We start from the raw sequence: 14,416 nt of genomic DNA on the forward strand, positions 1-14,416 counted from the left end.
GCACGAGGTCCTAAACTCGCGCTTGGCGCATGCGTGGCACGCGAGCGGACGCTTGAGCTCGGAAGAGTCCAAGCGTGAGGGGAGCGAGCTGTGGAGCGAGCTAAGATTCTTTTCCCTTCTGCAATAGGAAGCTGGCTCACGTTTTTTAATATCTCATCGTTTCTTAACTTAAAGTTTAAGCCTTCAATTATGGTTCTATGGGGAGCGAACAAGGACCTAGAGTGTCATTAAACTTTTCTTCGTCTTAGGACACCCCTCCCGGGGGGCGCAGGTTGGACAGTCCCAGGTCAGGGCCGCGGGGGCGGAAGCGGCGGCGGAGACGGCGGCGGCTGTCAGAGCTGGAGAGGGGCCGGGCGGAGCGGCCATGGAGGGTCAACGCTGGCTGCCGCTGGAGGCCAATCCCGAGGTGAGCGCGCCTCCGGTCTCGGCCTAAGGCCGCGGGCAGGGGCGGAGGGGACCGGGCTGTTGCAGCTCGTCCCGGGCAGTTTGTCGCTAAATCGTGTTCTCTGTTTCGTTTTCAGGTCACCAACCAGGTGAGTGAGGTGTCTTGTCGCTCGGGACCTGGGAGCCCTCCCTGGCTGCCTACAGCCCCGCACTCCCTTGGAGTCTGGGATTTAACGTCGTGCGGGTTCCTCTTGCTCAGCTTTAGGCTTGCCTTTTTTTTTTTTTTTTTTTTTATGGCCGCCTCCATCCCACCTGGTTCCTGGAAAGATGCTCCCAGCTGTCTCTGGTCCTATTCCCCGTCATCACGTTTCCTGGGATTTCGGGGTCAGATGTTTGAGGAACATTCACCCTGTATTCCTATTTCTCTTCCTTCTAAGTCTTGCCTCCTGCTAGTGCCGAATCCATAATTGTCCCACCCCTATACCTTCCAGGTGACTAATTTCCCTTACAGTACCTGACTCTAAGCTTTGTAAACTCGCCCACCCAGTCCTTGTAATTTCCTGCGCCACCTGCTCCGTGAAACCATCTTCCAGTCATCTCTTGCCCCATCAAGTCAACTTCTCTTTTCTACCACACCCCCTTTCTCTTCCAGTTCCTTAAAAGTGGAATTCTATTTTTTATGCCATAGGAAAGCTCAGTTCCCACGTCATCTTTGCCACCTTCAACTCTTTAAATTCGTTTGGGTGTTGGATGGGGAGGGAAGAGGGAACCTCTCCCAGCTACTCGATTAAAAGGACAATAAATACTACCAGGTATAAACTTTTTATTTGCTTAGGTGTATTTTGTCTTATCCTCTTTTTCATTCTCAACAGCAGGTTTACTTTTTACTGCTCTCTTATTTTATCATATGGTACAGTTTTCCACCTCCTTAACCTTCCTATTCATCACCAAGGAATAATGATTCATTATTTTTGGTACTTCGTTAGTTTTTGGTTTTGAAAGGTTGTAGAAAATTCCTTATATAAAGAAAGCAGATAGAATGCTTTATCTCAGGGTGGTCAACAAACCCTTTATTTTTTAATTCAGCTTTATTTTGCATTTTTGAAATGATCATTTGTGCATCGACTTTTATTTACTAATCTAGAAATGTACAAAGCTTGGAACACAGCATATATCTTTTATGTTATTATTAAGGTGGCCTTTCCAATCAGTGTTAATTTTCTTTTGTTTTACCCCCTTTGGCATTTGTTGTTCATTTCCCCCCCCCCCACACACACAACATTTTAATGCTTTTGTTAAGAAAAATCTTGAGGCCAAAAAAGTTAGTATTAACTTCTGATTTAGTGCCATAGGAAAGAAACATATATCTTTCAGACCTAATCCCTCAATTTTTCTATAGCTTTAGTGAAAAATCAATTTGCCGTATATCTGGACTCTGTTCTATTGATCTATGTGTCCATTTTCATTATTGTAGTTTTACAGTAAATCTTGAAAATAAATGGTATGAATTCTTAAACTTCACTCTTTTTCAAAATTGTTTAGGCTGTTTTAGCTTCTTTGTCTTTCAATATAAATTTTAGAATCAGCTGAAAAGCTGATGGAAAGATTTGTGTAAATTAAGAAATTTATACAAAAAATTCTGCTATGATTTGGATGGTGAATGTGTAACTAAGTCTATAGGTACATTTTGAAGAAAATTAACATCTTAACAGTATCGAGTTTCGCATTTCATGAAGATAGTGCATCTCATCATTTGTTTGGGTCTTTTTTGATTTCTTTCAAAAGTAGTCTGTTGTTTTAGCATGTTGGTCTTGCACTTTTTGTTTGTTTATACCTAAGTATTTAATGACTTTTTGACACTACTGTAAATGATACTGTTTTAAAATTTTATTTTCTGGTTGTCTATTGCTGTATAGAGAAATAGAATTTATTTTTGCATATTCACTTTGTAGCCTACTTCTGTGCTAAATTCACTGACTTTAGTGGCTGTTTTTGGTAGATGCTTTGGGATTTTCTAAATAGACAGTCATATTCTCTGTGATTAGACTGTTTTATTTTTCCCTTTTCAGTCTGAATGCCTTTTATTCGTTCTTGTTGTTGCACTGGTTAGGACCTTCAATACAAAATTGAGTAGAATGGAGAGAGAGAGGACACCCTTGTCTTGTTCAGGATCTTAGAGGGAGAACATTTGATCTTTTATCTTCAGATATGTTAGTTGTAGGGGTTTGGTAGATATTTTTTATCATGTTAACGAATTTCCCTTCTGTTCTGAGTTTGCTGAGATTTTTTTTATCATGGATCAATGTTGAATTTTCTCAAATGGCTTCTCTGTCTCTCGAGATTATCATTTAAGGAAGAAATAATACCAGTCCTACAAAAAACATAGAAGAGGGGGCCCACTTCCCAACTAATTTTGTGACCAGCATTGCAAGGCAAGCTATAATAAGAAAAACTGCAGACTGATATCCCTCATGAACATGGATGTAGAAATCCTCTACCGAATATTTGCAAAGAGAATGCGGCAATATATAATAAGGATAGTATATCCTAAGAACTGTTTATTCTGGTATTGTAAAGCTGGCTCACTATTAACTATCAACAGACTTAAAAACAATCATTTTTAGACAATATTGTTACCTTAATAAGATGGAAGCTTTTATAACTGGAAACTTAGATCTTGGTAGACTATGAAATCCATTCACTTATTCACATAAATTAAATAATATTTGGGGGACACCTTTTGGAATACCAGGTATCTGAGCAGGAGCTGGTTATATTTGGTGATGAAAACATTTATGGTTTTCTGCTTTTCAGTCCTTTGGGAAGACAGACAATAAACAAGTAAGTGAAAAAAAAAAAAAGAAAACTGTGATTGTTATAAGTGCTGTGGAGAAAATTAATGGTACAGTGATGAAGACCATCAGGAAAAACATTTTCCCTGAATGGTGACAGGAGGCCATTCTGAGTGACATAAACAGAGAAAGATATTATTAGTATATGATTGTACAATTTCTGGCATACTTTGGTATGATTACGTTTGTTTTAAATTTATTATTTAAAGAAGTAATGCACATTTAGTGGGAGAGTGGACAAGTATCTAAAAAGTGATCAGCTTTAACCAAAAGTTTTGTAGTTGTTTCTTTATTCTCTTTGTGTTAGTGGCAGAACTGAGAATCTAAAAATGAATAGAAATTGAATTAACTCACAGCCACAGATTAATCTCAACAACTATGTCCATCCCCACCTTTTCTTATTTCCTCAGTTTAATGGAACCCTGGGCCTTTTACTTATCTTGGTTTCACTCTGTTACCATTTGGTGGTTGCATTGTACTCAGTGTCAGCAAACACTTTAATGTTGACTAGTTTGTATAGGAATGATTAACACATGTCAACTATATGAAGATCATTATTAACTGTTGCACATTAACTGGCAACCACATGTCTTGGTAGGTGTGGTAAGTAGTAATTTCTTTTATTGCTTACTGTGCTATCAATCTCTTCTCAGGATATTTTGTCTTACTCTAGGTAGAACTTACCTAGAATAAAATCAGTTCAATGACAGAAAAAAATCATTTAAAAAACTTAGCTCTATTCTGTTTATATATGCATTTACAGAACTAATAGCTTGAGGCCAGTGTAAAGTTACAAGTAATTAAACATCAGGAATTATAACATTTTTTACGAAGACAATTCTGTGCTATGGGTAATCATAGCATTTACTTTTATGATCACACTAGATTTTTATCTTGATTATGTTTTGTGATTTGAGTATTACATGGCCACAGTTTATAATTTTGAATATTGTTGTGTTTTAGACCCATTGGTTTCTGATATGACAGTTTCCTAGAAATGTTCCTAATTGTGGATCTTACTGAAGAGGCCAAAAGTGAAAGTCATTCAGTTTTATCTGACTCTTTGCAGTCCCATGGATTATACGGTCCATGGAATTTTCCAGGCCAGAATACTGGAGTGAGTAGCTTTTCCCTTCTCCAGGGAATCTTCCAGACCCAGGGACTGAACCCAGGTTTCCTGCATTGCAGGCAGATTGTTTACCAGCTGAACCACCAGGGAAGCCCAAGAAGAGGCTGAAGGAAAAGAAATTTACTTTATTATTGTATTTAGTTTAAGTTGCTTAGTGTTGGAAAGAGAATTAGAAGTCATGTGCTCGATAGTTGCCATGAACGTGCAAACATTTGTTAGTTGGGGTTTCCCTTCTTGGGAAAAACATACTTGTTACCCTGTCCTCCTCTAGCTCCTATCTCCTTTCTGTTTCCCTTCTTTGTAAAATTTCCACAAAAAAATTGTCCACAGATGCTCTTGCTACTTTTATCTGCAAATTTTTCCTGTGTTCACTCCTGTCCTCACCATTTCACAATAACTACTTTTCTCAAGTTTACTAATCACTGCTTTGTCAGATCCAGCATTCACTTTTCTCTCACCACTTTCTCGATCTCTCAGCAACACTTGGTAGAGTACCCACTCCATTGGCTTCTGTGGTAATTCTGCTCGCCTCCTGTTTCTCTGGCTGCTTCCTAGATGTGCCATTGCTGGATCCTGTCCCTTCCAATTTCTGAAGACTTCCTCAGAGCCTTGTCTAGATTGCTAATCTTTTCTGTTGTAGAGCATTGATATCATCCGCTGTCACATGTTTGATCCCGTGTAACTCCAAGTCATGACTTCTGTATGGAATTGGAAACTAACATATTCAGCCACCACTTTGATATCTCCATTTAGATATAGGTATCTCAAATTTAACATGGCTGAAAAAGAAATCTGGATATATATCCTCTCATCTCTCCTCCAAATCTGCTTCCCTAGTCTTTTCAGGGTAGTGCCATTTAGCCAGTGCTCAAGTTAATGTCATCGATTGTTCTTCACCGCTATACTAATTTAGAGAGGCCATTCATGTATTGATTTTAATTTCTTTGGTTTGAATCTCTGCTCTGAGATCATGGGGAGTTATCTAACCTCTTTGTACCTCAGTTTCTTAGTTTCTCATGGGTGCTAAATCGCTTCAGTCATATCCAGTTCTTTGCAACTCTGTGGACTGTAGCCTGCCAGGCTCCTCTGTGCATGGAGTTCTCCAGGCAAGGATACTGGAGTGGGTTGCCATGCCCTCCTCCAGGGGATCTTCCCAAACCAGGGATCGAACCCAGGTCTCTGGCATTGCAGGTGGATTCTTTACGATCTGAGCCACCAGGGAAGCCCAGGAATACTGGGGTAGGTAGTCTGTCTCTTCTCCAGGGGAACTTCGTGACCCGGGGATGGAACCTGGGTCTCTCCTGCACTGGCAGGTGGGTGTTTCACCACTGGCGCCACCTGGGAAGCCCTAGTTTCTCACCACCTCTCCCGATCTTGCAAAATTGTAAGGATTAAATGAATTTTTCTTTTTTCCTAATCTTTCAGATCCAATGATCTGCAATTCTGGTAGACTTTTTTCAGAATCTATCCTGTCTGCCCATTCTGTTCATTTCTACTGCTGCATCCCAAGCCACTTTGAACCTCAGTCTGAACAAAGCAATATCTTCCTAACTAGTTTTTCTGCTTCTCCATATGCCGCCCTAAAATCCGTTCCCAGTGTTTACCCAAGGAGATTTTATAAAAATGCAAGTCACAACTTGTGTTTCCCTGCCTAAAACACTCAAAACACAAAACAGCCTTCCACCGCTTGCCCTTAGAATACATTCAGGCTGCCTACTCTGACTTGATGGGGAGGTACTGTCTGCCTGTCTCCCACTTTTGCTGGGCTGCAGCGTTTGAGTGCCGAGCCTGTTACTGCTTCAGTCTTCGTATAGCTCATCCTTTGCTTGAATCATTACTATCTTGGTCATTTCATGGCTGATTCTTTCTTGTTGTTTGTATATTAAAGTTATCTCCTCAATAAGTCTTTCCTGATTATTCAGGTACTGTCCCTTCCTCCTCCTACCACCCATCCTGAGTCTCTACTGACGTTATCTCTTGTTTTATTTTCTTCATAATACTTAATCACCTTGTAAAATTATCTTGTTTTTGTGTCTGCTTGTTTATTGTATGTATCCCACCCTTAACATATAAGTTCTGTGAGAGAAAGGACAAGTCTGAAGTACTGAGAGTGATGTGTGGCCCATAGCGGGATCTCAACAAATAGTTATTGGGTGGAAGAATGACTAAATCTTATATAGCTGGTTTTGTGCTCCAGAAAATCTTTCTTAAGATTACCTTTACTGTGGTCATGAATCTTTTCCTTGAATATTTCAGTGATAGTATTCTATCTCACTGAAGTGGTTTAGTCTTTTTTTATTATAATGAGAATAATGTATAATACATAATTAGAAGAATTATATTTCTTTATATTGAAACAAAATCTGCTCTTCTGTAACTTCCTCCAGTTGTTTGTCATCCTCCCATTGAAATCATGCAGAATAAATCTAATTGCTCCTTTGTGATATTACTGAAAGTATTTGGGGCAAAGGACTATAATAAGTCTTCTCAGAACATGCCCAGATTCTCCAGCTGTGATGTCTTCCAAAAACTTATTATTCCTGGTCACCTTTCCTTGAGCCTGCTTCTGTTTGTCGTCATCCTTCATAAAATAGGCCTCTCAGAGCTGATTCATATTTCACTCTGCATAGTCTGTGTTGAAATGGTGGATTACTACATTATCCTGAGTAATCCAACTTTTAAACCAGATCAACATTGCGTCATTATTTTGACAGTTGTGTAGTCCCTCCATACTGAGCCTGCAGTGACGTAAACTTAAATTCCCCTTTTTCGAGTCCCCACATAAAATGTTTTTACTCTTTTCCCGTTCTGTACTTAACTAATTTTATTATTCTTTGTTTATTGAATACCTATTAAAATTCATTTTACTCATTTCCAGACTTTAGGAACCATTGTTTTCTCATGTAACTCTTGGTTATTTTCCTAGTCCTCATAACATCCAGCAGTTCTTACTAGTATATTTTTACTAGTGGTGATATCACACAATTACTGGATAAGTATAATTTCTGTCATAACCCAAAAGATTAGTAAATTAGTATTGAGGCAGAATATATTGCTGTCCTGAACTGCCATTAGAGATCAAAGCAAGTGGCTTAGAACAGACTTAAAAGAAAGGTAGATTTAATTTTTCTCTTTTTTACATACATGTAATCAGAGTTTTTGCTGACCTGACTGTCACCTATAGAATAAGGAGGAATTCATTAAAAATGACAAGGAGAGGCTAACAGTTTTTCCGACAGAGAGAAGTGCAGTTCACATGCAAAAACAAGGTAAATGATGGTTGTCAACCCTTCGAGAACTGGAGGAGAGTTCACTGTGGCTGTGGTTAGAGAACCAAGTACGGAAAGCTACTTCAAGCCGTGAGAGACAGGTAAATAAGTACCAGAGCGTCCAGAGCTGTGTGTGTCAGTCCTGGCAACATGACCTTGCAGAGTCACAGAATCTCCCAGGCTCAGTTTTCTTGTTGGTGAAAGGGTGTAAGAATACCTCTTTTGCCAGTTGCGGTAAAAGTGAAGTGCATTAAAGCGCCTAGCATAGTTTCTGTTACAGGATACTCTCTAAAAATGTTGACATAATTGAAAGAACTCTGCATCTAGTGGAAATACTCTCTTTAGCCCAAAGCCTAAAAAGAATGAGTTAACCAAGATCTTTTGGGGGCACGTTATCTATTAATTATTTTTCTTGATAAGCCAAACATTAGTGGCATTATGAAGATTCAGTGAGCTAGTCAGTCAGAATTTTTTTTTATTTTATTATCCAGTGTTTAAACAAGCCAGAAGACTAATGTTAGCAGTTATAAATCCTTTTATTATACTTGATACAAATAGGATGTTCTCTATTAATAATTATGTACAGAGGTCTGTGCAGGTGCCTGTAGCTCGTGGAATACTTTGTGAGTAGTCTGAGGAGAGTTTTTTGGAGTAGTTTTACTACTGGTATTTTGTTTTCTTTCAGTTTTGTAAATTTAAAGACGATAAATGTGTATCCGTTCCGTAGATTTTATCTTAGAAACTACATCCAACTTTTGGAAAAATGACACTTTTTGAAAATACTGGAAAATAAAAAGTTAAGTTCATCTTTTTCAGCTTTTTAATCTCATACCACAGACACTCAAGTTATATTTATGGAACCAGCAACAAATTTGTTGAATCTATCCACTCTAGTTGCTGTTAATATTTACTAATTCAGAGAATTTCTTTTTAATCTTTCTCTGTTTTCGATTATCACACTGCAGGTAGGTTCTTTTTTTTTTTTTTTTTTTAAATAATAGAAGTAGGATACCTCTGTTATTTAAAAAGTGAGAGGTTAAAGTTGAAAGCCTTTTTCCTACTTTTTTTCCACTGCCCAGAGGTAGTTACTGTAAACAGCTGCTTTTATTCTTTTTGTTGGGTTTCCCTGGTGGCTCAGACGTTAAAGAATCTGCCTGCAATGCGGGAGACCTGGGTTCCATCCCTGGGTTGGGATAATCCCCTGGAGGAGGGCATGGCAACCCACTCCAGGATTCTTGGGTTGGCTACAGCCCATGGGGTTGCAAAGAGTCGGACACGACTGAGCGACTAAGCACAGCACAGTATTCGTTCTGTGCTTGTGATGACTTCTGGGTGAGTCTGACTCATAACAATATCTTCAACAAAGGTTGCATTGATGTACTTCATATATACAGATTAAACTGAACTTCTTTTAATCAATCTTATTTGATTAACTATGAGAAAAAAGTTAAGGAGAAATATGATTCCAGTTAAATTTTAATCATTTTAATATATTTAATTTAATCATTAATGTATCTTCAGTCAAATACTTAGCATTCTAACTACAACCTGCCTCCTTTGGAGCTTGGTAATATTTATACTCTTTAGCTTTGGCTGGCATGGAATAAATGTACACCTTCAAGGTAATTTGCCAGTTTCGTCCAGATTTTTTCACTAAAGTGCTTAACTGTTCAGTTCAGTCGCTCAGTCGTGTCTGACTCTTTGTGACCCCGTGAATCGCAGAACGCCAAGTCCCCCTGCCCATCACCAACTCCCAGAGTTCACTCAGAGTCAGGTTAATCGAGTCAGTGATGCCATCCAGCCATCTCATCCTCAGTCGTCCCCTTCTTCTCCTGCCCCTAATCCCTCCCAGCATCAAAGTCTTTTCCAATGAGTCAACTCTTCGCATGAGGTGGCCAAAGTACTGGAGTTTCAGCTTTAGCATCATTCCTTCCAAAGAAATCCCAGGGCTGATCTCCTTCAGAATGGACTGGTTGGATCTCCTTGCAGTCCAAGGGACTCTCAAGAGTCTTCTCCAACACCACAGTTCAAAAGCATCAATTCTTCGGCGCTCAGCCTTCTTCACAGTCGAACTCTCACATCCATACGTGACTACTGGAAAAACCATAGCCTTGACTAGACGGACCTTAGTCGGCCAAGTAATGTCTCTGCTTTTGAATATGCTATCTAGTTTGGTCATAACTTTCCTTCCAAGGAGGAAGCGTCTTTTAATTTCATGGCTGCAGTCACCATCTGCAGTGATTTCGGAGCCCCAAGAAATAAAGTCTGACACTGTTTCCACTTTCTCCATCTATTTCCCATGGAGTGATGGGACCGGATGCCATGATCTTCGTTTTCTGAATGTTGAGCTTTAAGCCAACTTTTTCGCTCTCCTCTTTCACTCTCATCAAGAGGCTTTTTAGTTCCTCTTCACTTTCTACCATAAGGGTGGTGTCATCTGCATATCTGAGGTTATTGATATTTCTCCTGGCAATCTTGATTCCAGCTTGTGTTTCTTCCAGTCCAGCATTTCTCATGATGTACCCGGCATATAAGTTAAATAAGCAGGGTGACAATATACAGCCTTGATGTACTCCTTTTCCTATTTGGAACCAGTCTGTTGTTCCATGTCCAGTTTTAACTGTTGCTTCCTGACCTGCATACAGATTGCTCAAGAGGCAGGTCAGGTGGTCTGTATTCCCATCTCTCTCAGAATTTTCCACAGTTTATTGTGATCCACACAGTCAAAGGCTTTGGCATAGTCAATAAAGCAGAAGTACATGTTTTTCTGGAACTCTCTTGCTTTTTCGATGATCCAGCAGATGTTGGCAATTTGATCTCTGGTTCCTCTGCCTTTTCTAAATCCAGCTTGAACATCAGGGAGTTCACGGTTCACGTATTGCTGAAGCCTGGCTTGGAGAATTTTGAGCGTTACTTTATTGGTGTGTGAGATGAGTGCAATTGTGTGATAGTTTGAGCATTCTTTGGCATTGCCTTTCTTTGGGATTGGAATGAAAACTGACCTTTTCCAGTCCTGTGGCCACTGCTGAGTTTTCCAAATTTGCTGGTATATTGAGTGCAGCACTTTCACAGCATCATCTTTTAGGATTTGAAATAGCTCTACTGGAATTCCATCACCTCCACTAGCTTTGTTCGTAGTGATGCTTTCCAAGGCCCGCTTGATTTCACATTCCAGGATGTCTGGCTCTAGATGAGTGATCACACCATCATGATTATCTGGGTTATGAAGATCTTTTTTGTACAGTTCTATGTATTCTTGCCACCTCTTAATATCTTCTGCTTCTCTTAGGTCCACACCATTTCTGTCTTTTATCGAGCCCATCTTTGCATGAAATGTTCCCTTGGTATCTCTGATTTTCTTGAAGAGATCTCTAGTCTTTCCCATTCTGTTGTTTTCCTCTATTTCTTTCTATTGATCGCTGAAGAAGGCTTTCTTATCTCTTCTTGCTAGTCTTTGGAACTCTGCATTCATATGCTTATATCTTTCCTTTTCTCCTTTGCTTTTTGCTTCTCTTCTTTTCACAGCTATTTGTAAGGCCTCCCAGACAGCCATTTTGCTTTTTTGCATTTCTTTTCCATGGGGATGGTCTTGATCCTTGTCTCCTGTACAATGTCACGAACCTCATTCGATAGTTCATCAGGCACTCTATCTATCAGATCTAGGCCCTTAAATGTATTTCTCACTTCCACTGTATAATCATAAGGGATTTGATTTAGGTCATAACTGAATGGCCTAGCGGTTTTCCCTACTTTCTTCAATTTAAGTCTGAATTTGGCAATAAGGAGTTCATGATTTGAGCCACAGTCAGCTCCCAGTCTTGTTTTTGCTGACTATATAGAGCTTTTCCATCTTTTGCTGCAAAGAATATAATCAGCCTGATTTCGGTGTTGACCATCTGGTGATGTCCATGTGTAGAGTCTTCTCTTGTGTTATTGGAAGAGGGTGTTTGCTATGACCAGTGCATTTTCTTGGCAAAACTCTATTCGTCTTTGCCCTGCTTCATTCCATATTCCAAGGCCAAATTTGCCTGTTATTCTAGGTGTTTCTTGACTTCCTACTTTTGCCTTCCAGTCCCCTGTAATGAAAAGGACATCTTTTTTGGGTGTTAGTTCTAAAAGGTCTTGTAGGTCTTCATAGAACCGTTCAACTTCAGCTTCTTCAGCATTACTAGTTGGGGCATAGAGTTGGATTACCGTGATATTGAATGGTTTGCCTTGGAGATGAACAGAGATCATTCTGTCGTTTTTGAGATTGCATCCAAGTACTCCATTTCGGACTCTTGCTGACTACGATGGCTACTCCATTTCTTCTGAGGGATTCCTGCCCACAGTAGTAGACATAATGGTCATCTGAGTTAAATTCACCCATTCCAGTCCATTTTAGTTTGCTGATTCCTAAAATGTTGACGTTCCCTCTTGCCATCTCTTGTTTGACCACTTCCAATTTGCCTTGATTCATGGACCTGACATTCCAGGTTCATATGCAACATTACTCTTTACAGCATCGTATTTTGTTTTATCACCAGTCACATCCACAGGTGGGTATTGTTTTTACTTTGGCCCCATCCCTTCTTTCTTTCTGGAGTTATTTCTCCACTGACCTCCAGTAGCATATTGGACACCTACTGACCTGGGGAGTACCTCTTTCAGTATCCTATCATTTTGCCTTTTCATACTGTTCATGGGGTTCTCAAGGCAGGAATACTGAAGTGGTTTGCCATTCCCTTCTAGATGTGAAAATTTACTGTCTTACATGTACATTTTATTTTATAACTTTATAGCAATATGACTTGGGGTTACATAAAATTAACCAATAAATTTAGATTATCTTATGAGGGTTTATGATACTTTTCCTTGACAGTGTGCGTTTTAGAGCTGTCAGTTCTGTGCAGGCAGTATTTGGTATCTGGAGTGTGTGGCGCTGATAAAATAAATGCCTGGTTTCACATTAGAAGCCAAATGTATCTTTCCTACCTCTTTAACTTGGCACAAATGAAACCAAATATATATTAAATATTCATTATTAAGACAGCTTAACAGACATATGCAGACATACAGATGACTAAATTAAAATAGTGATACAGTTTTCAACAAATTCAGCAAATTTGTTGCTGGTTCCATAAACATAACTTGAGTGTCTATGGTATGAGATTAAAAAGATGAATAAGACGTAGTTCCTTTTCTGGGCTCTGCAGTCAATTTTAGTCCTTTTTTGGTTTCTAGATAGAATTGAATATTGAGGGCATAGACTAAGAATTTCAGAGACAGTGGAGGAGGGAGAGGGAGTAGTTTGGAATACTTTATTGAACTTTATTAAAGTCTGGAATCATGAATAAGAATCAGATGAAGAATTGGTATTAGCTAGAGGAGTCTGTTATTTCTCTGGCCCCAGACTGTTGCAGAGCATGTTAATGAATCCATGGATGCTGAGCACATTCTGCCAAGAGAAGTTTTTAAATTCAGTATGTCTCTTATTAAACATATCAAGGACATTATTTTTGACCAACCATATTATCATTAAGTAGTGTTTCTTCTACAAGCCAAGAGATGGAGGGATGTGGACGGTGGTCATCCTTTGATCAGGAAAGTCATTTCTTGGAGAACCTTACTGTGAGATGCCTAACACTGTTCATGTAATGGGGCATGGCTTCCATTGGTTTTGCAAAGTCTCATTATCATCTAAGTACCTGTGATTGTTCTTCAAGGAGAAATACCCAAAGCACTTTTTTATTTTTAAATCTCCAATAATGTTAAACCAGTAGATACTATAATGTATTCTTGAGGTAGGGTATAATGATGCATTTTTAATACATTTCTTGTTTCCTCTGCTCCTTTATTTCTGTCATGTAAAATTTATTTTGTGATAGTGCATTTTTAAAAATCACCAGTTTCTTTCCATACAGACATATGAGTTTATTGTGTAATTGACATCATTCTCATTATTATGTTCTTTTTCTCTCTGCAGTAGATTAGGGTCTGATATTTTATTTCCCTGTGAATTCTCCAAGAGTCAAGAAACCACTCCTCTTTTGTTACAGTTGTTTTATCAAATGTAAGTGGGACAGTGAAGTTGAGTAGGTGTCATTGTGTACTGGAAGTCAGAGAGCCAGTAGGTGACTTTATATCAAGCACTTTCTGGTATTCACACAATTCACTTGGACTTTTTTGGCTTTATATACTCTTTTGCTCATTGATAAAACTTGTGATATCGATCTAACATTTGTCTTTAAGCATCATTTTTTATAATTAGGATAAACTATGCTGATTTACTACTAAAATAAGTCTTTATATACTAGAACTTAGATGCATTTCCTTAAAAATCAAATGTTGAGAATGAGTTGGTTTTTTTTTTTTTTTTTTTTACTTTATTTTACTTTACAATACTGTATTGGTTTTACCATACATTGACTTGAATCCACCACGGGTGTTCATGAATTCCCAATCCTGAACCCCCTCCCACCTCCCACCCCATACCATCTCTCTGGATCATCTCTGTGCACCAGCCCCAAACATCCTGTATCGAACATAGACTGGCGATTCGTTTCTTACATGATAGTATACGTGTTTCAGTGCCATTCTCCCAAATCATCCCACCCTCTCCCTCTCCCACAGAGTCCAAAAGTCCGTTTTAAGAATGAGTTTTAAGATATCAGCCAAGCCACCTTGTATATGTTTGCTGAAGTCCTGACTGTTCAGTCCCAAAGTAATGGATTTGGGGGGTAGGGGTGAGGAGTTTTGCTTAATAAATTATAAATTTCAGGTGTTTGTTAAGTGAATGAATA

The 14,416-nt window shown here is 39.0% G+C and overlaps 1 protein-coding gene across 5 annotated transcripts in view; it reads left to right on the forward strand.

Annotated features, from left to right (window-relative positions):
* The first annotated feature begins 321 nt into the window (after window positions 1–321).
* Window positions 322–14,416, forward strand: part of UCHL3 (ubiquitin C-terminal hydrolase L3) — a 52,637-nt gene continuing 38,542 nt past the window's right edge. Inside the window, exons 1-2 of one of the 5 annotated variants that reach the window (XM_027973698.3) lie at window positions 322–406; window positions 522–533. In XM_027973698.3, the coding sequence (XP_027829499.1) occupies window positions 365–406; window positions 522–533 (54 nt within the window). In that variant the 5' untranslated portion in view covers window positions 322–364. Of the gene's footprint in view, window positions 407–521; window positions 534–1,142; window positions 7,736–8,942; window positions 13,687–14,416 lie in introns of those variants that run through there. The other 4 variants (XM_060394532.1, XM_060394535.1, XM_060394533.1 and 1 more) reach the window with 4 other exon arrangements.

Source organism: Ovis aries, chromosome 10 (assembly GCF_016772045.2).
Source record: "Ovis aries strain OAR_USU_Benz2616 breed Rambouillet chromosome 10, ARS-UI_Ramb_v3.0, whole genome shotgun sequence".
NCBI classification, from domain to species: Eukaryota; Metazoa; Chordata; class Mammalia; order Artiodactyla; family Bovidae; genus Ovis; species Ovis aries.